The 27,026-nt window shown below is 43.4% G+C and overlaps 1 protein-coding gene across 1 annotated transcript in view; it reads left to right on the forward strand.

The window, feature by feature from the left end:
- Nucleotides 1-8,583: 8,583 nt before the first annotated feature.
- MTAP (methylthioadenosine phosphorylase) overlaps nucleotides 8,584-27,026 on the forward strand; it is a 42,583-nt gene continuing 24,140 nt past the window's right edge. The window contains exons 1-4 of the mRNA XM_069576681.1: nucleotides 8,584-8,905; nucleotides 21,291-21,377; nucleotides 22,515-22,573; nucleotides 26,254-26,421. Of these exons, the coding sequence (XP_069432782.1) occupies nucleotides 8,873-8,905; nucleotides 21,291-21,377; nucleotides 22,515-22,573; nucleotides 26,254-26,421 (347 nt within the window). The 5' untranslated portion in view covers nucleotides 8,584-8,872. The remainder of the gene's footprint in view (nucleotides 8,906-21,290; nucleotides 21,378-22,514; nucleotides 22,574-26,253; nucleotides 26,422-27,026) is intronic.

The following is a 27,026-nucleotide window of genomic DNA, read 5'->3' on the forward strand; positions in this document are numbered from 1 at the left end:
GCAAGATTGGACATGACTTAGAGACTATATCACCACCCCATGATTAGCTTCCCTTCTCCCGTCCCTGATCCAAAAGAGAAGTGTGTATGAGAAGCTTCATAAATGTTTCCATCGTTCTGGACTTTGATCCCAGCACAGCTGCTTTTGCTCTGCTAGCCTTCCAGTGGTTAGCCAGGAAAACATTGGGTTTATTTGTGTCTGTCACCTCAGTTTAACTCAGGTGCCTTTCTCCCAGAAAATCATGGATTATTTGAAGATGAGACGTTGTCTTTATAGTAAGAGTGCCTTTTATATAGCAAAACCCCTCTGCTAGAAATACTTGGCTGCTTCTCCATAACTGTTGTTTTGTACCATCCCCCTCCCCTGCTGAAATGTATGCATTCCCTTCAGCCCTTTCCAGATGTCCTAAGATATGATTTTATCTCACTATCAATTCTGAGGGGACCATCTATTGATCCTTAAAGGAGCTGTCAAACTAGATTGAGTTCTCCTCTTAAAATCCTGGACTTCCGGCATACCTTTAAAAATAAAAATAACACAGAGGTGACTGGACGATTGATCACTCCCTCCCTAACAAGATTAAAAGTCATGGTTTTCAAAGAATGGAACTGATTTACTAATAAAATCATATAGTAAAAGCCAATGATATTCCATTGCCCTGTAGTGTGTCCAGTCACTTCTCCTGATAAAATGTTTGCTTTATCTTCCAGATGAAAATGCAATTAGATCACACAGAATCTCCTCCTTAAAACACTGTAATGCTCTGCACGCCCTACAGAAGAGAGTCAGAACTTCTTAGTGTATATAACATAAAGATCAAAGACGTAACTGCTGATGGACAGGAGGCTGATGACTGTGCTGAAGGAGGAGAGGCCCGGCGCAAACTGGGCGGTGCACACGCCACCCCTGTTGCTGTGCTGGAACTTCAGCAGCATTGCCAGATCCTCTAGATTTTCTGGAAAGCCCGGAATCCCTGGTTTCCCAAGTAAAACATGCTAAATTTTAAATGCCGCTGATTTAAGGAAAATACTGAATGAGCCAAACAAAACCAATCTAACTTCAAATTCAGGCCACAGGGCCCTCTTTGCAAGGCTGGACTCTGACATCTGCTGCCTGTAGGGCATCACCTCTCACTCACCCCTTAAGCGCACACCCTGTGCTCAGGTCATGTTCTGAGAAAGAAAGCTCTGTAAATGCCCTGCCTTCAGCCCTATGTTCACAAGCCCCTTCTTGCCTGTGAACACATAAGTCATATTTCATGATTCAGCTCAAGGGCTGAAGACACCCTTTGACCCTGACTCAGACCATATTTACCGCACTGTCCTTGTACCCTTCTCTCCAAACTCCATGTATCTTCTCCCTTAACCTGTAATTTATTGCCCTTTTTTATTTATCTGACTCCTCCTAAGAGACTCTAAACTCCCCAAAGACAGGAGCAGTATTTTATCAATTTCTCTCTCACTGCAGCGCCTGGTACCTCACCATCATCACTAGTACACACAGTATTTAACCGTGTTCCTGATACCTTGCAAGCATTAACTTGAACTTTCACACCAGACTAGTAATATCCTCCTCATTTGACAGATGAGGAAACTGAAGCACAGAGTGCAAGAAGATTCAACGCCAAATAATCTGGAACTGGACACTAATCAAGACATTTCTGGAGAAGGCAATGGCACCCCACTCCAGTACTCTTGCCTGGGAAATCCCATGGACGGAGGAGCCTCGTAGGCTACAGTCCATGGGGTCACTAAGAGTCAGACACGACTGAGTGATTTCACTTTCACTTTTCACTTGCATGCATTGGAGAAGGAAATGGCAACCCACTCCAGTGTTCTTGCCTGGAGAATCCCAGGGACGAGGGAGCCTGGTGGGCTTCCATCCATGGGGTCGCACAAAGTCGGACACGACTGACGCAACTTAGCAGCAGCAACTAGACACTTCTAGACACTAATCTGGAAGCATAGTCTAGATGTTAGACCACGTTAGACTATATGGAACAGCATTATTCTGTGGAAATAAAATTATATCTAACTGTCATTTTCTAATACAGGATCACTCTTTAGTACTTCTAATCCTTTTCTAATGTATTTTTCAGTTGCTAATCAGAAAAGCTGAAAGACTATTTTGTCAAGAAGGCAAAACTTCACTAAAATAATGTTTAAAGAATCTAAACCTACCCAGGTTTCTGAATTCATCTGCCCTTGATTCAGCCTTGGTGAGAAACAGTGCAGCTTGACCTGGTGATAACCCCATTAGGGAGTTTCATTTGGTGCAAATAGCAATTTAAGCAAATATGCCCTTCTGTTTTTCCTAGTGCTCTTTGTTATTACAGTAAAATCCAAGTTTGAGTTTCATGTGGGAAATCAAAGAGCCAAAGAAAGGGACTTTTCATTATATGCAGAAACGCAAAGAAATGTTTTGTATTCCCATTCAAGCAGTTATTATTTTTCTGCACAGCTAAGGAATGGAAATTCTAAAAAGAAACTAAGTGCTAGACTGGCCTCTGCTCTTTTACCCAGACGGAGGTTTCGCAGGCCTGTGTGAGTTTCAGGGTAAGTGCTGTCAGTCTCAAAAAACCAGTAGGTCTGCATTTTCCTTTGCAGCTCAAGTACTCAAACTGTAGACGTTGTTACTGTTTTTAATCTGATTATAAATGTCCAACTAAAGCAGTTGAATGTTTAGAAAAGGTGAAGACCTGATAATACGTAAGAGACTTTGAGGTACTCTGTTGACATTCAAATAATGTAGCCAAGGACAACGCAGGAAGTCATTTAGTGCTATTAATCAGTAATCTAAAAGCATTGTGTCTGTGTGCAAGTGTCTTTTTCTTGGCTAACATCTGTGAAATGATCGTTGAAAAATCTGATAAGGGGACATTCTTGAAGTATGCAGGAAAATCCAAATGATTGCCATCAATTACAGCTCACCTTTTGTAAGGCTCAAACTTGACATTTTAAAACATTTTTATCACCTTGCTTCAAAATGAACAATGTACTCATGATTAAAATTCTACCTTCCTTTAATCTAGATATTTGTGACATAGAAGGTCTAATCCTCTAGATGGTATTTTTACTTCGGTAATTTTTAAAATAAAGTTTTCATACCGTCTGTCTTTTCCCCCCTCCCCCCGCCCCAAATAGTGTTCTATATTCCTGACCCATGAAAAGTGCTGCCATCTGCTGGTCGTTGATACGTATAACTGCATATGAACAGTGGAGATTTTTGAGGAAAGAATTCTGAAAAAAAAAAAAAAAGGCGCCTTGTTCTATACAAGCAATGGAAGCCGAGGACAGTTGTTTAACCTTTAAATTATCACACTCTCTTTCTCATATGAAGCTAATATGACTCAAGCGTTAAACAATGTTGACTTGCAGGGTTAAAAGCAACAAAAAAGCTAACGTTTGCTGCCCCCTGCTGTTCAAATTCCTTGGTGTTTCTGAACTTTAATTCTCGCTGAAAGCAAACATAATTAACGCATCGGTTCCTCTATTCACTCACTCATATAGCCATTCACTCAGTTTTCGTTAAATGAAAGAACGTAAGCCATCCTATGCACCTACAAACCGTGCTGGCTGCAGGCGACTGAGACACAAAACTGATCAATGTGACAAGGAGAGAACAAAGAAGAATTTCAAGGCAAAATTACATGAAATCTGTTTTTACACATCCCTAGAACCCATCAAAGATCGAAGGCAGGAGGAGAAGGGGACAAGAGAGGATGAGATGGTTAGATGGCTTCACCGACTCAGTGGACATGAGTTTGAGTAAACTCCGGGAGTTGGTGATGGACAGGGAGGCCTGGTGTGCTGCAGTCATGGGGTCGCAAAGAGTCGGACACGACTGAGCAACTGAACTAAACTGAACTGAGAATCATCAAATCAGTTGTACAAAATCTGTGGTGCCTGGGCTTGGTAATAATATGAGGATGAGAAAGAGAGAATGGAAGGGGAGGACAGGTGAGGGGCGGGAGAGGGAGAAGCAGAGTGTAGGCAGGCACAGGGGACATGACGAAATCCAGTCTCGACAACTTGCTGCATCCTCTTTAGTCCATTACAAGCATTAAAATTTTTAGTAAGGCGCTAGATGAGTTTAACACAAGCATGTTCCTTTTGGAGCAAGTTTTCTGTCTGATGTTTTAACTTTCTCCAGGAAGACTAGGAACATGCTCTGCTCTGTCCTTTCCTAGTACCTAGTGGCAGTCTCTATCCTCACCCTCACCACAGTGTGTGATAATATCTGACTTCCTGACTCCTCTCACCAGATGGCAGTTTATTATGGGCTGAGAGGGGATAAAGTCATACATCTTTCTCTCTTCAGCTCTTAGCCCAGCACATGGTGGGAAGGATAATACAGTTGTTAAGAATTTAGACTTTACAGTTAGATTGAGAACTGAATCCCAATTATCTAGTTATATAAATTTGAGAAGACTTCTTAAATGTACTGAGCCTCATGTGATAATTGGCATAATAACACATACCCTTGTGCCTTCTCTAACATCACATGCCACCTAGAATTTTATTATCTTAGTTTGTTTTAATCTCTGTAAAATTCCCAGATCCCTAGGAAAGGTAACATTAAAAACTGCCCCTGGACATTTAAAATGTATCAAGAGTGATAGATGTGATGGACTTTTAGATGGCAGGTGGGGGTGGGAGAGAGAAGACTGAAGCCCCAAACAGACAAGGAAGCTTTTGAAAAAGGTAAATAAGCAGAAAAAGCGGGGTGAGCGTGAGTCAGCTTTTCTCAGTCTCGTCAGCTTTACAATGGGGATTATAACAGCATCCAAGGTGACTGTAGGGTTAAATCAAGAATTTGTAGTTTTCAAGAAATAGTTGCTGTTCTTATTGTTGTTCATAAAGATTCGCAGAAGACAAACATGACCCCAGTCTCAATTTACTTTTAAGATATTATTTCCAGACAGCACATGGATTTAGCCGGGAAATAAGGAAACATTATAAGTTATTTCCTATATTTTAATTTTTCTCCACTGCCCACAGGTGTGCCTCATGTTTTAAAAGCAGAATGAAGAGAAGAAACCACAGTTTGCTATCACAAAAATACCACATATTGCGGGGCTCAAACAGCAAGCATATTTCACAGTTCAGGAGGCTGGCAAGTCTAGTTACATAGATACTCTATGGCACATATTTTTATTTTCAAGCATTTTCATGTAATGTTATTTGTCTCTTGTTTAAAATGTATTTATTTTTAAAGTAGGACGGATTTGGCATCTAGTAAGGGTCTGCTTCCTAGTTCATAAGTGACTGTTCTCTCATAGGGCAGAAAAGGTAAGGAAGATCTCTGGGGTCTTTTTTATAAGAGAATGAATTCCATTCATGAGATACCCACCTCCATGCCCTAATCACCTCCCAAAGGTCTCACCTCTTAATACCATCACATGGGGACGGGTTAAGATTTCAACATACAAATATTGGAAGGACACAAACATTCAACACATAACATTTGTCATAGCTCAGATACTGACTTACTGAACAGAGCATATTACATCGCAACTGTATGTTAAAATATAGTTGAGCACTTAAAACATCCTGGTCCTTTTTCTTCCAGAGTACAGAAATGCCCATGTCTCTTTCTCTTTTCTTTCCTTCTTCTTTTTTTTTTTTTTTTTTGAGAATTCATGATGCCTGTGTTTCACAATAAGAAGGAGATACAGAGAACGATCTAGTTATATACATACTCTATGGCACATATTTTTATTTTCAAGCATTTTCATGTAATGTCATTTGCATCTTGTTTAAAATGTATTTATTTTTAAAGTAGGTCCTTTTTAGTTATCTATTTAAAATACAGTAGAGTGCACATGTCAATCCCAAACTCCCACTCTCCCCTACCCTTCCCCCCTGGTAACCATAAGTTCACTCTCTAAGTCTGTTCCCTGTCTCTTTATGACAAGATTGCATACTCTTTGCTTCACCAGCGGAGGTGAATAGGCTTTAGGAATTCATCTTTATATTCCTTTTCTTATAATAGAAACAATAATAACTACCTCAGAGGATGTGAGGACTTTGTAATTCCAGGATGGAGAGCCATTCTGTTAACCAGAATGCATTCCTCCTGTGCAGCATTGCTCTAGGGAGAGTGATCAAGATTTTCCTTCAACAAATCCAAGTAATACATAACAATTCACCTTTGGTGGGATCTCCAGAAATGAAGGGACAGACACAATTTGAAGTGAACATGGAAGAAAAGACAAGATGAGTTGAATGGAAGCTATTTCTAGGCATTTTAGGGCGAAATGAACTCATGGTAGAAATAAGTAATGGAAAAAACTAAAGAAGTAGAAATTGATTGGATGAAATAAGACAGTTAAATAGGGGAATCTCCAACTATCTCGAGCACACCAAGTTCAAAATAGCTGGTCAAAACTGACTCTTATTATCTCATTTCAAATCATGTGTTTCCTCCCTCAATCAAAGATACAAGTTACATGTTATTGCTGGACACTCCATTTTTATTAAATATGGGATTGCTGGGGCTTCCCTAGTGGCTTAGCAGTAAAAGAATCTGCCTGCAATGCAGGAGACTCGGGCTCAATCCCTGAGTAGGGAAAATCCCCTGGAGGAGGAAATGGCAACACTCTCCAGTAATCTTGCCTGGGAAATCCTATGGACAGAGAAGCCTGGTGGGCTACAGTCCATGTGGTTGCAAAGAATCAGATACTACTTAGCAACTAAACCACTGAAATATCGATATAGTACCTTAATCAGAACTTATAAGGTGGCCTGAGTACTTTTTTAGAATTGTCTTCAGAAAGACAAGGTACAGATAAACAGAGGGAATTTACAAGGCAAGAACAGCAGGGCAAGATAAGGTTATAGACACCTTATCTTGTTCCAGATTCTCTATGCCAATCATAAAGGGAGAGACCACTGACTATCAGAAATTTTGGCCTATTTTGATTCTGGGCCTTGTTAAGAAAAAAAAATTATCCAAACTTGGAAATAAGCCAAAAAGATTATTGCCTGCTTATCAAAGCACTGTCTGACAAGTCAGCCCAAAGGTCATCTGCTTCTGGGAGGAGAGAAGTTCATTCAATTAGATATTATCTATCTTTTGCCCCTATGAGTAGTGGGCTATCAGCAACAGGACAAGCTCTCCACAGCTGACCCAGCTTTCCATCTGTTTTTGTATAGCTTCAAACTAAGGATAATTTTTACAATCTTAAGTGACTGGGTAAATATCTAAAGAATATTTTGTCACAGGTGAAAACTATATGAAATTCAAATTTAAGTGTCCATAAGGTTGCACTGGAATACAGCCAGGCTCATTCAGTTAGATATTGTCTGTGTTTTTTAACTTCACACACTCCTTAATTTTTGCTTCTTTGTAGGCAAGGTTTGCAGACCTCTTACCTAAGGGCTGTGACTGTGTTTTATTGTTTCTTATTGATAAGGGTTCAAACTCTGGTGGTAGTTATCTTACATCAAAGCACCTAAGTTTGTCAAGATTCCCTGTGAAGCACCATGTAACCCAAGGTCTCTGTGTCCCTGCAGTGGTTCCCCTCTGAGCAGACAAGCTCCTAGGAAACCACATTCAGGAGCAACTTGCAGCCCCCTGCCCTTTCAAAGGAGCACTCCAGTCTTCCACTTTGCCATTTCATTTTATAATTTAAAAGAAACAGAAGAAAACTTTACATTGCAAGAAAAGTTACATCTTGAGCAAATAATGAGTGAAAATTTTTACTGTTTTAAGTAAACAGGATATGGGAAGCACCCAGTGATGTCTGAATGAAGTTATACTTGTGTGGGGTTTCAGTTTTACTGCTGTAGGGAAAAAAGGAAGTTCACCCCTCCACAGCCATTCTCCCACCCCCAGAGTAAAATCTTCGCAACATTTCTGCCTATCAGAATATCACCGTCACCCAGCATTTTGTTGAAGAGAATTCAACTCATCCAAAGAGTTTAAATTGGATTATCCCAATGAAGGGCTGGTGCAACGTGAAAGGGCGGGTGGAGGTGGGGGGTACCCAACTAGTGGTTGAGTGATGACAGAAATCCGGATTCTGAATCTAGTTGAATTGGACTTTGATCGGGTTGGTTTGGGTTGAAGTCGGCCTTGGCATTGTGGACCCAGGCTGGAAGTTAGGGTATGGTTTATCCCGTGGAAAACCTGCCCCATAGCCAGAGTTTGTAGGTCAGAAAGTTTATCATTATCCAGCAGCACGTTACCCTGTTTCTTTCTGTCATCCCAGAGTCTTGGGCCAGCCAACCCCACTCTGTTCTGTCTCCAACGACTTAACAGAAAGGAGCAAACCCCCGGTTGAGTACCGGGGATGAGACGAGTCAACGGCACCCCGCCCCGCATTCGCAGCTGGAGGCAGCCTCAGCGAAGAGCCTGTCCCCTCGTCGCCACGATTCTCCCTCCCCCGCCCCCGAGAACTTCTGGAACAAGATGGGCCCGACTCTACAGATGAGGCCGAGCTTGCCGGGGATACGAGACGGCGCCAGAAGCGCTGCTCTTCCTTGTCGTGTTCTTGCGAAAGTTAACAGAGCCGATGACAGTGCAAAGCACAAAGTCTGGAACAGCATGAGCTGTCAATCAACGGTCCCTATTATTATCACTATCATGAACCCGTTAGCTACAACTGAGGGGGAGGCGAGGCAGGGAAATCAACCGAGAACCGAAAAGGTCTGCAGAAGAGGCGGGAGGCGGGCGTCTGGAATTGAGAGGGGAGGCGGGGGAGAGCCCACGCCAGCAGCCAATCCAGCTGTCCCCGGGAGGAAGAGGCGGAGCCACCGCCGACCCCAGGACCTCCCTGCTTAGTCCCGCGCCGCGCGCCTGCACCCGCGCAGCTGCTCTGTTCCCCGCCTCCATCCCGAGCGTGGCCGCCGCTCCTTCCTCGGCAGACATGTCCTCAGGTGCCACTCCGGCTGCCGTGAAGGTGAGATTAGACGTCCTGGCTGCTGCGATCCTGCCTGACCTGTACGCTGTCTCTCTCTTCCGGGCGGACAGCGCCTCTGGGCCGTGCGCCTAGCGGGGGCGCCCCCGCCGCGGCGGGGAGGGTCTGCGGCTTAGCCCTGGGCGGCGAGCGAGGGACAGGAAACCACTGCAGAGTTTGCCATTGCCTTGCCTTAGGTCTCAGCTGCTCACGCAGGGCGAAGGCACGCCCTTCGGAGAGGGGCCGCGAATCGGTACTGCAAGTACCTTTCTGAGCAGATGGGTCAGGCTGGGGCTGGGTGTGCCGCGGGGTGGGCACCTACAACCCCTGAAGGTCTCCTCGAGCCCTGAGCCCTGCCCGACTTAAACGCTTCCGCTCCGACTTGGCCCTCTGCCCGCGGCCCACGTGGGAAAACTGCATGCTTGCTCTTTTGCAAGCTTCCGGCTTTTTGTTTGTGTTCTAAACGTAGGCCTTCTCTGCTTTGGGAACTCTTGAGAGTTTTTACAACACCGAAATGGAGTATAGGAGTACTGGGCCGCTCCCTGTTTGGAGGCCTCTGGCTTTAACCTGCTTTGCTGTTGTTTAGTCGCTAAGTCGTGTGGGACTCTTTGGGACCGCATGGACCACCATAGCCCACCAGGCTCCTCTATCCTTGGGATTTCCCAGGCGAGAATACTGGAGTGGGTTGCCATTTCCTTCTCCATAGGATCTTCCCGACCCAGGGATTGAACCCCGACTCCCCCTTGGCAGCGAATTCTTACACCATTGAGCCACCAGGGCAGCCCAAACTGCTTTGTGGGCAACCTTGGAAGGTGGAGATCAGTTTCCTTGCCCTTGGTCTTCAGGGGTCTCCGTATAAGGGATCATTGTACTGTGGAAGCTTTGACCAGTAGTTCCAAGGTTTGCAACGAGTTTCCCAGGGGCTTTTAAACAGTTTTTCCTGTTGGTCCTGGCGTGGCGGGGGGGGGGGGGGGGTGGGTGGGTAGGGGGTGGGTAGGGGGGGTGGGGGGGGGTGGGGGGGGGTAGGGGGGGTGGGTAGGGGGGGGTAGGGGGGGTGGAGGGGGGGTGTGATGTAGAATTACAGTCCACAGAAGTAAATTAATGATCAAAGTTAACATCGCTTTCAGGCCTAACCAGCCAAGAGGTCAGTTAACTTGTCTGGCTTTAGACATTCTTGGCTGATGAGATAGGAAGGTCCATGATTCCACGTTTTGTGGAATCAGTTTTCAGTTCCCCTGGAGAAAGCAAATCTGTGGTCAGTGTGTACTCAGCCAGAGTGATTACCTTAGTAGGCCCTTGCAGCTATCAGAGACACTAGATGAAAAGGGGGTGGGGTGGGCAGAGTTGCAGTCACACTTAAGATACTAAATTCCTTTTTCCATTTCGAAAAGAATCTTGCATTAAACAAGTATTTGTAGACTACCTCTTCCTTATCAGTCATAGAGAACAAAGCAGAATTTTTACGAAGCTCTTTTTCATTTCAGTAAAATGGGAACCTTACTGTAGGGTTTGCTGGGACATTATAATTGTATTGTCTTTTAGCATGTGGCTGAAACTTATTCAGTGGTAGTGCTTCCAAGTGGGGGAGCTGAGATTAATTTTGATTATCTTTTTTCCAAAAATTAAATTAGGTTGCAGCTTTCAGTGGGCAAGCAAGAAACTATTGCCTTTCTCTTACAGGAATGCACTTAGAGTGACGTTAAAGATAAAGAGGGGTGATATTTAAAACAGTCTCACTTTAACCTCGTTTGGCATTCTCCCTACCACACAGTTTCCCTGTAAATTAGTGCATTTAAGTGCAGAATGGGCACTGTGATTAGAACTCTGATGTAAATATTGAGAGATGTATATGTGTTCTTGGCCAGCCGCTGAATATAAAATTAATAGGTCCAAATAGTGCTGGGCCTGCTTGCTGATTTCTCTTTGGAGTCAGAACAGGTGAAAACATTGCTGTTGCAATTCCTTTATTCCTACACCATTTCTGCCAGACTGTTGAGGCAAGATCCTATATAAAGAACACGAGATGGTAATGTCCTGAGCAAAATAAGCTAATGAAAATCATATCGTAGCCCCAGATCATAAACTGTAGAGCTAGAGTGTTCCTTAAGACCATATAACCACACATACCTCTTTTCAGAGGCCCAGAAAGGTCACCTAAAGAGTCCAGAATTACACAGCTGGATCTTGACAGTGATTGAACTGGTGTAGACATTCCACCAGTTAGGTGCTGTGAGCCATTTCTGAACTCTGACACATGTGGTCCCTGTGCCCTGTTTTACTGTGTTGAGAAAGGTCATGCTGCTTTAAGGAAGACGGAGTATAAAGTGTGTCCATAAGCAAGCAGCCTTCCAAGTGCCTTCCGGACACTCTCCCACAGAATTAATAGCAGCCAGTGTCTGAGAGGACCTCAGATATACCGTATGCTACGGCACCAGGCATGGGCAGGTGGCATGCTTAACCACGTAGAAGGTTTGAACCAGTCTCTGCCATTCTGAGGGGCTCCTTTAATGGGCCATGGCTCCCTTAGGCAGCTGCCCAGCTTCTACTCTGAAAGATTAAAAATCAATCTTGTTTACATGATTGCTATGACAAGGAGGGGATGTGGTCCCATCATAGTTGGGTAGGGGGCTGTAAACAAAATGGTAGTAAGGGGGATGATGGGCCAGTTATGGAGTGTAGACTGTGGAGGACAGGCCTTTGAAGCTCTCCCTTTTGCTGGCTGAGTGTGGACCTTACACTGAAAAGTCCTTGAGTGACCTTAAAATCTGGTAGACAACCCGCAGACCCCAACTGGAAACCACATGACAAGGAGCCTTTGTTTTCTGCCTAGAGACCCAAGGACAGGATGGTTCCTCCCTTAGTAGAACTGTCCTGAGCATTGTTGGACATAAAAGAAACACATCCTGGGTCCCTTCTCCCCACAAAATGCTGGTAGCACTCCCCCAGTCATGGTGACGGCCAGAAACGTCCCCGTGGGCTCCCAGGCACCTCCCAGGAGAGCCTCCATGCTTGGTTGGGCACCCCTGAAGCAGAGACCGCCTGGTGAGGAGACGACACAGCCAGGGTTGTGCTCTGAGTAGCAGAGAAAGACAGAAATAAGGGGCTTGTTGTTGTTGCATTAAGGAAGGCTTTTTTTATTTTACTTTTGCTGGAGGTGAGGTGTATAGAAACAGTGACAGATATAAATGCATTATTTCATTTGATTCTCATAGTTGTACAGATTAAGGAAAGGCTAAGCTTACCTGGTGGCTAAGAATCTGCCTGCAATGCAGAAGACCCAGGTTTGATCTCTGGGTTAGAAAGATCCCCTGGAGAAGGGAATGGCAACCCACTCCAGTATCTTTGCCTGGAAAATTCTATGGACAGAGGAGCATGGCGGGCTATAGTCCATGGTGTCATACAGAGTTGGACATGACTGACTAACACTTTGACCCATTAGAATAATACCTTGACTTTGCAAGGAGAGGTGAGTTAAATTAAAACCATGATGTTCTGAACCTGCAGTTATTTTAGATTAGCGCCCCCACCCCGAGACCTCAGTTAATATTACTTGTTCAAAGACTCATTCTCCAAAAATAGTCAAATTCTGCTCAATGTCACTAATCATCAAAGAAATACAAATCAAAACCACAATGAGGTCACCTCATACCTGTCAAAATGGCTATCATCAAAAAGTCGCCAGGACTTCCCCGGTGGGCCAGTGGTTAAGAACCTGCCTGCCAGTGCAGGGGACATGGGTTCGATCCCTGGTTTGGGAAGATTCCACAAATGCAGCAACTAAGCGCCTGCACCAGAACTGCTCAGCCTGCACTCTAGAGCTCGAGAGCCACAACTACTGAGCCCTCATACCTAGAGCCCATGCGCCCCAACAAGAGAAGCTACTGCAGTGAAAGCCCATGGACCACAGTGAAAATTAATAGCCCCTGCTCACCACAACTAGAGAAAAGCCCCCATGCAACAATGGAGACTCACAGCCAAAAATAAATAAATAAAGGGCCTACAAGTATGTTGATGGGAGCAACCTAAGTGCTCATCAACAGATGATTGGATAAAGAAGTGGGGTGTGTGTGTGTGTGTGCAGAATAGAATCAGTTCAGTTCAGTCCAGTCGCTCAGTTGTGTCTGTCTTTTTGAGATCCCATGAATCGCAGCACGCCAGGCCTCCCTGTCCATCACCAACTCCTGGAGTTCACCCAAACTCACGTCCATCGAGTTGGTGATGCCATCCAGCCATCTCATCCTCTGTTGTCCCCTTCTCCTCCTGCCCCCAATCCCTCCCACCATCACAGTCTTTTCCAATGAGTCAACTCTTCGCATGAGGTGGCCAAAGTACTGGAGTTTCAGCTTTAGTATCATTCCTTCCAAAGAAATCCCAGGGCTGATCTCCTTTCGAATGGACTGGTTGGATCTCCTTGCAGTCCAAGGGACTCTCTAGAGTCTTCTCCAACACTACAGTTCAAAAGCATCACTTCTTCGGCACTCAGCCTTCTTCACAGTCCAACTCTAACATCCATACATGACCACAGGAAAAACCATAGCCTTGACTAGACGGACTTTAGTTGGCAAAGTAATGTCTCTGCTTTTGAATATACTATCTAGGTTGGTCATAACTTTTCTTCCACAATAGAATATTAGCCATTAAAAAAAAGAATGAAATTCTGCCATTTGCAACAGTGTTGATGGACCTAGAAAGTATTAGGCATAGTGAAATAACTCAGAGAAAGACAAATACTCTATCACTTGTATGTGGAATCTATGAACAAATGTCTATAACAAAAACACAGACTCAGAGAACAAGCTAGTGATTACCAGTGGGGAGAAGGAAGGGGGTGGGGTAAGATAGGGGTATAGAATTAAGAGATACAGACTACTCTGTATAAAATTAAAAACCAACAAGGATATAGAACACAGGAAAATATAGCCAATATTTTGTAATAACTTTGAATAGAGTATCATTACAAAAACTGAATCACGTAGCTGGAACTCTAACACTTTGGTCACCTGATATGAACAGCCAACTCATTGGAAAAGACCCTGATGCTGGAAAAGCCTGGACACAAAAGGAGAGGGAGGCAGCAGAGGATGAGATGGTTAGATAGCATCACCAGCTCGATGGACATGAATCTGAGTAAACTTCAGGCAGTAGTGAAGGGCAGGAAAGCCTGGAGTGCTGGAGTGCTGGAGGTGGCAAAGAGTCAGGCACAACCTAGCGACTGGACAACAACAATGCGATACACCTGAAACAAATATTGCATAACTGTACTTCAGAAATTTTTAAATAGTCAAATTCTGAGGGGTTAGGAGTTAGAACGTCGACATATGGATTTGTAAAACACAGTGGCATCCATAACCATCACCTACTAGGGTGGCTTACAGAAAAGGGCCTCCTGTCAGAGATGGAGCCGCTGGCTCTCACCATGGACCATATTGCAGGTTCTGGACAGGCTCCCAGACTGAGACATTTGGCCACGCTCCCCGTACAGCTGACCTTCCAAGATTTTGCAAGACTCTGGCTAGAAGGCCTCACAGCGAGGTCAGCCCATTAAGGGGAGGACTTTTGTCTGCTGTACTTTCAGACCTGTCAGTGGCGACCAAAGCTGAAGGACTGCAGTGCTCAGAGCAGGGCTTGCCGCCAGCTGGAGCTTTGGCTCTTCCCTCATCATGGGCTTGAAGAACTCAGAGGCAGCCCATCTCCCTGGCAGGGGCTAGTCTCACCTGCTTGGGGTTATGGTATTTTTGAGAGTGCCTTCATGGAGTTCTAGGTTCCTCCATGTAATATTTCCAGGCTTCAAATTGATGGTGAGTGGTTGTTGAAAACAAGTGATGTACGTGAAATCAGTTGCTGGTAGAGTTGCACACAGAGTAGGGGTTAGCATGAACCCTTCTGGCATCATTGGAAGTAACCATTCTTGCCAGGCAAGCCAACATTTAGATAGAATGCTTTCACAGTCTCAGAAGTCAAGCGCTCTCTTGTTTTTGAAGAGTCTGACTTGGTCTGCAAGTGGAAAAAAAATATGGGCAGAATCAACTTAATGTTAAAATCTAGCAGTGGCCTTAAATGACCAGGGGATTCTTCTTTCCGAACTTTATCTTGTGTAGTGAAGAAGTCCTGGCTGGGCAGAACTGGCCCAGAAATTCCATCTCAGACCTTGAACACTTCTGAGCATTCTAGGGTTGCTTGGATGCATGCAACACCTTGAAGACCTGATACATACGCATGAGGTCCTGGATGGACTGCCCCCTCCGTTCTGGGGTGGTTCACTCAGACGCCCAGAGTTGCATTTCCATGCTCGTTCTGTGACTGGTCCAGAGCTTGAACCGAGCATCAGTTTCTTCCTAACATGAAGACAGGTTTCTAATTGTTGTTGTTCAGTCGCGGTCGTGTCCAACTCTGCGACCCCATGGACTGCAGCATGCCAGGCCTCCCTGTCCCTTACCATCTCCCAGAGTTTGCTCAAGTTCGTGTTCATTGCATCAGTTCTAATAGGGTAGGGTGTTATTATGGATTCCAGGGTATATTGGGAGGTAATACATCATAGTGGTTGAGTATGAAAACCTGGGTTCCTATCCCAGCTTTGCTCTTTATAATTTGCTCTTTGAAAATTCTTAAGTTTTGTGTTTCTGTTTGCTCTTTTGTAAAATGGGTATTAACACTATAGAGCCTATTTTACAGGATGACTGTGGAAAGTAAATGAAGTAAGGCCACTGAAGCACTTACCACAGTGCCTGTGATGTGTAAATGAGAAGACACAGTTCCTTTATCAAGGCAGATACTGTGTTGACCATTTGAATTTAGAGACTGGAGGGGAATGACAAACACCCTTTTCCAACAACACAAGAGAAGACTCTACACATGGACATCACCAGATTGTCGATACTGAAATCAGATTGATTATATTCTTTGCAGCCAAAGATGGAGAAGCTCTATACAGTCAGCAAAACACAACACGGGGAGCTGACTGTGGCTCACATCATGAACTCCTTATTGCAAAATTCAGACTGAAATTGAAGAAAGTAAGGAAAACCACTAGACTATTCAGGTATGACCTAAATCAAATCCGTTATGATTATACAGTGGAAGTGACAAATAGATTCAAGGGATTAGATCTGATAGAGTGCCTGAAGAACTATGGATGGAGGTTTGTAACGTACAGGAGGCAGTGATCAAGACCATCCACAAAAAAAAGAAATGCAAAAAGGCAAAATGGTTGTCTGACAAGGCCTTACAAATAGCTGAGAAAAGAAGCGAAAGGCAAAGAAGAAAAGGAAGGATACACCCATTTGAATGCAGAGTTCTGAAGAATAGCAAGGAGAGATAAGAAAGCCTCAGGGATCAATGCAAATAAATAGAGGAAAACAATAGAATGGGAAAGATAGACATTTCTTCAAGAAAATGACAGATAACGAAGGGAACATTTCATGCAAAGATGGGCACAATAAAGGACAGAAATAGTATGGACCTAACAGAAGCAGAAGATATTAAGAAGAGGTGGCAAAAATACACAGAAGAACTATAGAAAAAGATCTTCAAAAAAAAAAAAAGAGAGAAAAAGATCTTCATGACCCAGATAACCATGATGGTGTGATCACTCACCTAGAGCCAGACATCCTGGAATGTGAAGTCAAGTAGGCCTTAGGAAGCATCACTGTGAACAAAGCTAGTGGAGGTGATGGAATTCCAGTTGAGCTATTTCAAATCCTAAAAGATGATGCTGTGAAAGTGCTGCACTCAATATGCTAGCAAATTGGGAAAACTCAGCAGTGGCCACAGGACTGGAAAAGTTCAGTTTTCATTCCAATCCCAAAGAAAGGCAATGCCAAAGAATGCTCAAACTACTGCACAATTGTACTCATCTCACATGCTAGCAAAGTAATACTAAAAATTCTCCAAGCCAGGCTTCAACAGTACGTGAACTGTGAACTTCCAGATGTTCAAGTTGGATTTAGAAAAGGCAGAGGAACCAGAGATCAGATTGCCAACATCCCCTGGGTCTTTGAAAAAGCAAGAGAGTTCCAGAAAAACATCTATTTCTGCTTTATTGACTATGCCAAAGCCTTTGACTGTGTGGATCACAACAAACTGTGCAAAATTCTGAAAGAGACAGGAATACCAGATCACCTGACCTTCCTCCTAAGAAATCTGTGTGCAGGTCAAGAAGCAACAGTTAGTACTAGACATGGAACAACAGACTAGTTCCAAATCGGGAAGGGAGTACATCAAGGTTGTATATGGTCACCCTGCTTATTTAACTTATAAGCAGAGTACATCATGAGAAATGCTGGGCTGGATGAAGCACAAGCTGGGATCAAGACTGCCGGGAGAAATATCAATAACCTCAGATATGCAGATGACATCACCCTAATGGCAGAAAGTGAAGAAGAACTAAAGAGCCTCTTGATGAAAGTGAAAGAGGAGAGTGAAAAAGTTGGCTTAAAGCTCAACATTCAGAAAACAAAATTGTGGTATATGGTCCCATCACTTCATGGCAAATAGATAGGGAAACAGTGGCAGACTTTAATTTTTTGGGCTCCAAAATCGCTGCAGAAGGTGACTGCAGCCATGAAATTAAAACACGCATACTCCTTGGGAGGAAAGTTATGACCAACCTAGACAGCATATTAAAAAGCAGAGACATTTACCAACAAAGGTCCATCTAGTCATATCATGGTTTTTTCAGTATCATGTTTGGATGTGAGAGTTGGACTGTAAAGAATGCTAAATGCAGAAGAATTGATGCTTTTGAACTGTGGTGTTGGAGAAGACTCTTGAGAGTCCTTTGGACTGCAAGGAGATCCAGCCAGTCAATACTAAAGGAAATCAGTTCTGAATATTCATTGGAAGGACTAATGCTTAAGCTGACACTCCAATACTTTGGCCAGCTGGTGCGAAGAACCAACTCATTTGAAAAGACCCTGATGTTGGAAAAAGTTGAAGGCGGGAGAAGGGGACGACAGAGGATGAGATGGTTGGATGGCATCACTGACTCAATGGACATGAGTTTGAGTAGGCTCCAGGAGTTGGTGACGGACAGGGAAGCCTGGCGTGCTGCAGTCCATGGGTCCAAACAGTTAAACAGGACATGACTGAACTGAATTGACCTGGGGAATGATAGAATTATGCCACTGGTGCTTGGGACTTTTATCCCCTAGTTGTACTTTACCATGGAACCAGCAGGTGGCGACTTTGCCACATCTTTTCACTGCTGGCCTCCATATGCAGCAAGAAAAAGGTGAGTGATTCAGTTCCCTGGTTTGGCTCAGTTGCTACACTTCTTCTGTATCCCTTATAAGATAATGGGTTTTCATAAACCGCTGAAGCCATTTTGACTGGACAGGCTCTCCTGTGGATAATTCCAGTACTAGAGACCATATCCTGGCCTTTCTGAGTTGTAACAGCTCTTGTTTTCAAATCCAGTACTAAAATAAGTGAAATCAAAAGACGTTTGCTCCTTGGAAGGAAAGCTATGACCAACCTAGACAGCGTATTAAAAAGCAAAGACATCACTTTGCCGACAAAGGTCTCTCTAGTCAAAGCTATAGCTTTTCCAGTAGTCATGTACAGATATGACAGTCCATAAAAGACTGAGCTTCAAAGAATTGATGCTTTCAAATTATGCTGGAGAAGACTTGAGAGTCCCTTAGACTGCAAGGCTATCAAACCAGTCGATCCTAAAGGAAATCAACACTAAATATTCACTGGAAGGACTGACACTGACACTCCAATAGTTTGGCCACCTGATGCGAAGAGCCGACTTGTTGGAAAACACCCTGATGCTGGGAAAGATTGAGGGCAGGAGGAGAAAGGGGTGGCAGAGGATGAGATGGTTGGATGGCATCATCAAGTCAATGGACATGAATTTGAACAAACTCCAGGAGACGGGAGGACAGAGGAGCCTGGTGTGCTGTAGTTCATGGTGTTGCAAATACTTGGACACAGCTTTGCAACTGAACAACAACTAAATCTTGCTCACCAGGGCTGAGTGGCTCAGAGGTTAAAGCCTCTGCCTGCAGTGCCGGAGACCTGGGTTCAATCTCTGGGTCAGGAAGATCCCCTGGAGAAGGAAACGGCAACCCATTCCAGTACTCTTGCCTGGAGAATCCCATGGATGGAGGAGCCTGGTGGGCTACAGTCCACGGGGTTGCAAAGAGTCGGACACGATTGAGCGACTTCACTTTCACTTTAGTGCATGGTCACTATGCAGCCAGAGTGGGATGGGCTGAAGCTTAGGGCAGCTGAGGGTGGGCTCCAGGGCACTGAACTTGAGCAAGACCCCAACTGGCATTTCTTATTCACTGCTGTGTTACTGAGCTAGCTTGCCTAAACAGAGAGTAGTTTCACAGCCAAGTCAGATTTGTTTTGTATATACGAGTGTGAGTCCATTGTTAAATCCAGAATGGCAGATGCCTTGGCCCGAGGAAACAGCCAAGTCAAAGTGGTAGTATTTTTTTTTTAAATTAAAAAGAAACCCCAGAAACCACCCGAAGTTTGCATCCGTAGCAGAATCTCCAAAAGTAGGCTGAGAGTGATTTCAGAGTCATCAACTGAATTTGGTGGTCTAGGGGATGACGTGGGTTGAACAGTTCATTACATCCCCTACCCATCCCAGCTATGATCTGAGATGCCTTGGCAGTACATAAAATGATAAAAGGGAGATGCCAGCTGGAGGAAGGATTAGGATTTCATAAAACAGTGTGATCTTAAAATTTTCTTCTGAACTGGAATGATTTAAACCCACTGACTTAAGTGAATGAACACTTCCATTGATTTGAAAACTGCAATAGTGTACTGGTTAGTCTTCACCTATGATTAACAAAGCAGAAAATGGTGAACTGCTGCTGCTTGCTGCTTGTCACTTCAGTCGTGTCCGACTCTGTGCGACCCCATAGATGACAGCCCATTAGGCTCCTCTGTCCCTGGGATTCTCCAGGCAAGAATACTGGAGTGGGTTGCCATTTCCTTCTCCAGTGCATGAAAGTGAAAAGTGAAAGTGAAGTCGCTCAGTCGTGCCCTACTCTTAGCGAGCCCATGGACCGCAGCTTACCAGGCTCCTCCATCCATGGGATTTTCCAGGCAAGAGTACTGGAGTGGGTTGCCATTGTAGTTTCAACAACGTGCCACAAGGTGGCAGCAACCTCAAAAACAGGTTTAGCCACCCAATGTGGGAATGCTTTCAAAGTGCTGTCATAAACCTGATTTTGTAAAAATTTTAAAGTTCTTTGTAAAAATCTTACGCAATTGTGCTTTTTCTTACTGTGCTGATGTCTTTTTCTAGGGAATAGAGCTAGTGAGGTAAGTGCTTTCCCACATATTAGTATAATTCAACTTGTGTAACCCTATCTGAAAATTATTTAATTTAGATATTCAGTTAATTCTTAACTTGGAAAATTTTTTTCTCAAGGAGCTACTTTCTTTCATTGAATAGAAATTTTACTCAAGTGACAATAGATTTAAAGCTATTCATTGAAAAAAAATTGCTTAGGTGACTTCATTAGGTTTCTAGTAATTTGTCATCTCTGTAGCTTATTGCTAACAATTTATTATTTTTCCTTTAGGAAGTATCAGCCCAGGGAAACCTTGCTAATGATTTAAGCTATTTAATTTTTAGTTTACAGTTAATCAGTTATCTTTGTAATTGTTTTTGTTCGTGTGTCTTAATCATCAAATTAGATTAACTCTACAGGGTAATATCAGGTTTTTTTAATTCAAATTAATCCCTGAGGATAAGCACAATAAAGTTAATCGCTGGAAAATGCAATGTAACACTTAAAAATAATTTAGGACTATGGCCTTTGAATTACTTATATTTACATATATATGAATGATAGCTGGATTTCATAAATATACATGAGGCTAACTTTAAATGCTTTTCCGTATTCCTCTGATCCCTTACAGCTCTGATTTTAGTCACATAAGAAAGAAAATCTCTCATTTCTTTACAAGTGGGGTAATGAGAAATCCTTACCAAATGGAAATACCAACTATTTTCTATCCTAGTTGTCTTTTGAACATTTATTCCGTTACTTATTCAATAAAGATAATAAAATTGGTTAGAAAGTACTTTTTCCAACCATATTTACTTTATGTTTGGTTTTATAACTTAAAATAGTTACTTTACTATGCTAATTTGTTATTCAAATAGTGAGCAAAAATGTGATTTAGTCCAAAAAGGTGACTCATGCTTTGGTTATTTCTCAAATACAGAAGGCTTTCGAGTATTTGTTGAATAAATGACTGCTTTTCAGTAATGCTCAGATTTTTAAAAATAATTTAGGGCTTAGCAGGAATGGAGAAGAGCATCTAAGTATGGATAAATGAATTTGCTTAAAATGATGAATTTGTTTCTACTGAAAAATGATCAAATGTGGTATCTTTTTATTGTCTCCTTTAGATTGGAATAATTGGTGGGACAGGCCTGGATGATCCAGAAATCTTAGAAGGAAGAACCGAAAAATATGTGGATACTCCATTTGGCAAGGTATCCATTTATGGAGACATACTAGCTTTTTTCTTTTTCCTTGCTAGCTTGATTTTTTTAAGTTGCAAAAAAGAAAAGTTTAATTGCTTTTGTCTTGGCAGCACAGGGCTGCCTGCCCCAGGCGGAGAGGGGCCAGGAGTTCTGCCAACTGAGATGGTGTCCCTAGGGATGCCTTGTACTTGACTACCAAGAACATAGCTTTTAAATACATACAAAAAATTTCTTAATTATATCCCTAGAAGCCAGATGCTCATTTCAAACACAGGAACTGTACCCTCTAGATCAATGCATTCAAATCAGCTTCTAATTTGGGGCTTGTCGGTCATGCCACAGTCTTTAACAAATGGGAGGAAATATCAAATGGTCTTTTCTTAGTAAACCCTGGCTCAAGGGGAGATTTTAGGGGGACTGAGAGCACAACTGCAGAACTGAATTGGAAATAAAACATTCCTCCTTGTCTGTTAAAAGGAGGCTGTTTAGTTTTCCCAGACCATGTGTCATCCAGCCAGGGGGAGGGTGTCTGTCTTCTCCTAATTCCATAGGGGTACTTCTAAACATGTGGTTCCTCTGATCCTCCTACAAAGATCCGTGCATCTGGCAGTCCCAACCCAAATCCCCCTTTTCAGCCAGGTCCTTAGATTTGATATCTCATCCTCCCAAGTCCTGCTGTCAACTTGCTGACATGTTTTCTTCACCTCCTAGGTTCTCAGACCTTTATCTGAGGCCTAGTTAACACAGCGAATGCTTCCAGTGCCGAGTTCATAAATTGCCTGAGAGTGGCCTCCTACTCCCTTTGCATTTCACTCTCACACCTGTTCTTGAACCTGCCAAATACCCTTGACACATCTGTGTATGATCAGTCTGGCATCAGAGTCCCCAGGGGTGCTTGCTACAAATAGATCTTACTAAATGGTACCTACCCACGCACCCTTCTAAGTCTTACATGTCTCTGTGCTGGTAGAGAGGGCTCAGTAGCTACTGAGTGATTAAGTTGAACCATCAAATCTAGACTCTTTTACGTCTTTAAAATATATCTTCAGACCTCAAGTTTCTATGAATCCTACTGTAGTTGAGCAATTTTTGGTTGTTCTATGTATTTTCAAATCACTGACTTGTAACCGTTTTCATTATGTGCAGCCTTCTGATGCCTTAGTTTTGGGGAAGATAAAGAATGTTGATTGCGTCCTCCTTGCAAGGTAAGGTATTTCAATCTTTTGAATGTTACTACTTAAGGACAGTTCAACTTAAATTCTGAAAAGAGTATTGGTGCAGGTATGAGTTTTTAATGTCTTGGTGGAGCCATAGCATCTGGGTCATCTTTATCGCTTATGGTTTGGGGGTAGGTTTTACTGACTTTGGTGATTAAAGATCTTGCCCATACCCCCTTAGGTTAGGAAAATGCTTAGAAGAATCTAATGACCGATGCGATGATTTGACTAAACTTGAAGCTCTGCTTTCAGTTCTAGCAGCAAGAGGCCATGTTTTCTTCTGTTCTTTTTTGTCTTTTATCAAGGTCAAGAAAAACTGTTTTATTCATGACCTTTTGTTTAATAATAGTTCTGGATCTTTGGGAGGGGGTTTCAGGTCCCTGAAGTTGAGTTCTCTATGGTGTCTATACCCTTGTTCCCTTGACAAGGCTCATGCTGTTCCGTAAAGAAAAGGAACAAGTCATTTTTCACAGTTAGAAATTAGTGAGACTGCATATATTAGCTTTCTGTTGCTGCATAACAAATGACCACAGATTTAGCAGCCTAAAACAGCACACATTATCCCACAGTTTCTAAGTAACCAGAGTGTGGCCACAGCTCATCTGTGTCCTCTTCAGGGTCACACAAGGTCACATGTGTATATGTAAGTGCTTGTTTTTATCCGGAGCTCCAGGTCCATGTTCAAGCTCACATAGGAATCGGCAGAAAAAGTCCCTCAGGGTTGAAGGACTGAGGCTGTCCCTCCTAGAGGCTGTCCATGCTCCCTGCATTGTGGCCCTCCCCATGGTCATTTCAGGAGACAGTAACTTGCTTCTGCAAAGCCAATGGGAGGTCTCTAGTGCATGCTGGAAGGAGGGGCCTGATCATGGGAGTGACTTCCAGCTCGTGTGTGCTGTGTTATATTGGTTAGAAGCATCTCAGGTCCACCCACACTCGAGAAAGAAGGAATTATTCAGAGCATGAAAATGAAGACCACCCTAAGGTCTGTGCCACACTGCATTTTTGAAACAAGTGGCTTTGCTGAAACCAGTGAATCTAAACTTTAATTTCAGATCGTCACACAGGGTTGGTTTCAGGCAACCTTCTTGTTAATCTGTGGTCATTGCTAGAGAAACACTTAATTTCTTCCAGACTCTTAAGAGAAAGTGGTTGGTGTTGTAGCCCCGTGGTGAAGGTTTTATACTCCTACCAGCTGAACTGAAGTGTTGGATTGTGAACCACTCTACGTAGTGGTTCATAACTCCTTTTGATGTTTGAACTTCTGTTGAAAATCTAATCAGAGTTGGATATGACTGAGCGACTGACCTGAACTGAATCAGAGATTTGGAGACCAGACTTAGAAAAATCATGTACAGTAGTAGTCCACTCTCACTGGAGATTTCAGTTACCCATAGTCAGCTGTGGTCCAAAAATATTAAATGGAAAATCCAGAAAGAATTCATAAGTTTTAATTTCTGTGCCATCCTGCTACGTATGCTTGGACCAGGAATCACCCTTTATCCAGCGTATCCACCTGTTGTAGGACAAAACTGCATATATGGAAGTCAGTACTACCTGCATTTTCAGCAGCCTCAGGGGGTCTTGTAATGCATTTCCTGTGGCTAAGGAGGGGCTGCTGTACTTTCTGGGCATTCATGGACTTCCACCTTCGGAGAGGCCATTTTTGACCTTGGGGTAAAAACCCTGATATGCTATGCTTATCTGCAGTTAACATACGAATTATTTTGATAGTCTTAATTCTGTTGTTAGTGATCAGAAGAGATAAAGTTATTTCAAAATATAAATATGGAATGATATAAGAGATACTGAGTAACAACCCTGTGGTACTGGTTTCTATTGTCTATTTTAACAAATTTCACCCCCCACCCCCCGCCAAAAATCGGGGCTGAGAGAGCTGAGTGACTTTGAGGTCACACAGCTAGTAAGTGGCAGAGGTAGTATTTAAACCCAGGCAGTTTTACTTCAGAGCCCAAGCTTTAAATCATTATGGTACAAAGTAAGATTTTTGTGTGTCAGTTACTTCCTTGAGAGGCTGCTTATTGCGTTACGTGTGAAGACCACTGGTCTCCTGACACTTAGCCTTGTTATAGTCGAACATTATCCGTGATGTCTGTAGTTTTCCAAGCAGCTCAGGATAGTTTCAACTCTGAAATACTGCTTGTAAATTATACCCTCTAAGGTGTGAGTTTTAAAAAAATCTTATTAGAAATTGGGTTCCCTTCACTGGCTGTTTCCTGGCACCCTGGGTGGGTGGGTGTGGGTGGATGTGAGAGAGGGGGATGGAGAAAGTGTGTGTGAGTGCTCAGTTTCTTGTCCAATGAATGACCTAATCATGTCAAGTGCAGTTCTAGGCACCAGCAGAGAAGACAGATAAGGGGCTTTCCCTCTCAGCACTGTTGCTAGTGGAAAGATGGGTGATGAGAAGGAAATAGTCTGAGTGGCCAGTAGGTGCCAAGAAGAAAAATAAGGTCAGGGGTAGTGATGTATTGTAGATGCCGTGGTCATGGAAAGCACACCTCTGGGGAGGTGACGGGGGGGGTGCCAAGCCTGCGCAGGGGTGCCAAGCCTGCGCAGGAGTGGGTACAGCTGAGCAGCGAGGCCAAGCAGGCGGGGCGGGAGAAAGGTGCGGGCTGAAGTGGCCATGTGCGGGCTGGGCTCAGATGATCTGAGGGCCACGGTAAGGTGCTTGGATTTTCTGTGAAGTGTGACAGGAAATCATTAGTGGCTGTATGAAGTTTGCTGGGGCTGCCACAATAAGAAGCCACAGGCTGAGTGAAATGGGAATTTGTTCCTCACAGTTCTGGAGGCCAGAGGTCCGAGACCAAGGGATCAGCAGGGCTGGTTCCTTCTGAGGTTAGGAGCAAAGAAGGGTCTGTTCCAGGGCCCTCTCCTTGGCTTGTAGAGGACTGACTGTCTTCTCCCGGAATCTTCACATTTCTTCTCTGTGTGTGTCTGTCCAGATTTCCTTTTATAAGGATACCATTTGTATTGGATTAGGACCCACCCTAATGACCTCATTTTAACTTAATTACCTCATTAAAGAGCCTGTCTCCAAATACAGTCATGCTCTGATATACTGGGGGTTAGGACTTCAGCCTAAGAATTTGGAGGGGACATAATTCAGCTCATAACAGTGGTGATGTGTGAGGTGACCCCTTCTTGGACCATACCTGCTGATGTCAAACAACTGGGAAATCTGGTATTTTAAATGTTTCAAAATTTAAATTTATTTGGATGATCGGGCAAAAAAAGAATAGAGAGATTAAACTGGAAACTTGAGTTTCTATTTCTGCCTGTCTGTTTCTTCATTGGCACCTCTTGTTTTCTGTGTTGTGGCTTAGGGGAGACCAGATGCCTCGGATTTGGGGGTATTGGTGCCTCACAGGATAGACACGGCATGTCTTCCCGGGGAGTGAATTCTAAGTTGGCTGTTAACCTACCCTCGATAGGAAAGTCAATATGGAGAGTAGGGTGAGTCTGCACTTGAAAACCAGATAGTTTATACTTAAAGTAGGCTGGTAATTGCCTGACCTGTTTGCGTTCTTCCTCTGCCAAGGAAAGCACTTTGGTGGAAAGGGCTGGAAGGCACTGCTGGAAATGAGTTTTCTTTTCCAGAAGTGTGAAAATGCCCTGCTCACTCCTCTACTGTGTGTACTCTCCTTCCTTAGGCATGGGAGGCAACACACCATCATGCCTTCGAAAGTCAACTATCAGGCGAACATCTGGGCTCTCAAGGAGGAGGGTTGCACACATGTCGTCGTGACCACAGCTTGCGGTTCCTTGAAGGAAGAGATTCAGCCTGGCGATATCATCATTATTGATCAGTTCATTGACAGGTGAGCAGTCACCTAAGATGCTTCCGGCTCCTGTAAGACCATTCCCAGCCCCGGGGGATGGTGTGGGGACTTGGGGGAGAGGCGGCACAGGCCTACAGAAACAACACAGAATAATCCCCATGAACTCTCAAGTTCCTAATTCCCAGCTTCAACATTTATCAGTTTGTAACTTTTAAAGATAGGAATTCTTTAAAAAACAAATTACTTCATATTTCTTTAGAATTAGGTGTCTAGGCAATATTTTTTTCCCTGTTGTCTCACAAACTTTTTTATAGTTGATTTGTTCAAATGAAGATCCAAAGAAGCCTGTTTTTCCATTTTTTTTTGTCCTTTAGTCTTCCCCACGTGCTAGATTTTACTGATTGCATCCTCAAGTGTCGTTTAGTGTCTTCCTCTGTCCCATGCATTTACCTGATAAAACAGTGCTTAATTCTGGAGGCCTGATCAGAACCAGGTCTGAATTCTTGGCAAGAATCTTTCTGTGTCATATCAGGAGGCACGTAATGTCTGGTTGTCTTTTTCTGATGTTAAGATCAATAGTTTGTTCATGAACTAGGGGATTTTTTGTTACTGAATTGCACAAGGAATATATAATGTTCCTTTAC

The sequence above is a fragment of the Ovis canadensis genome, chromosome 2 (assembly GCF_042477335.2).
Source record: "Ovis canadensis isolate MfBH-ARS-UI-01 breed Bighorn chromosome 2, ARS-UI_OviCan_v2, whole genome shotgun sequence".
NCBI classification, from domain to species: Eukaryota; Metazoa; Chordata; class Mammalia; order Artiodactyla; family Bovidae; genus Ovis; species Ovis canadensis.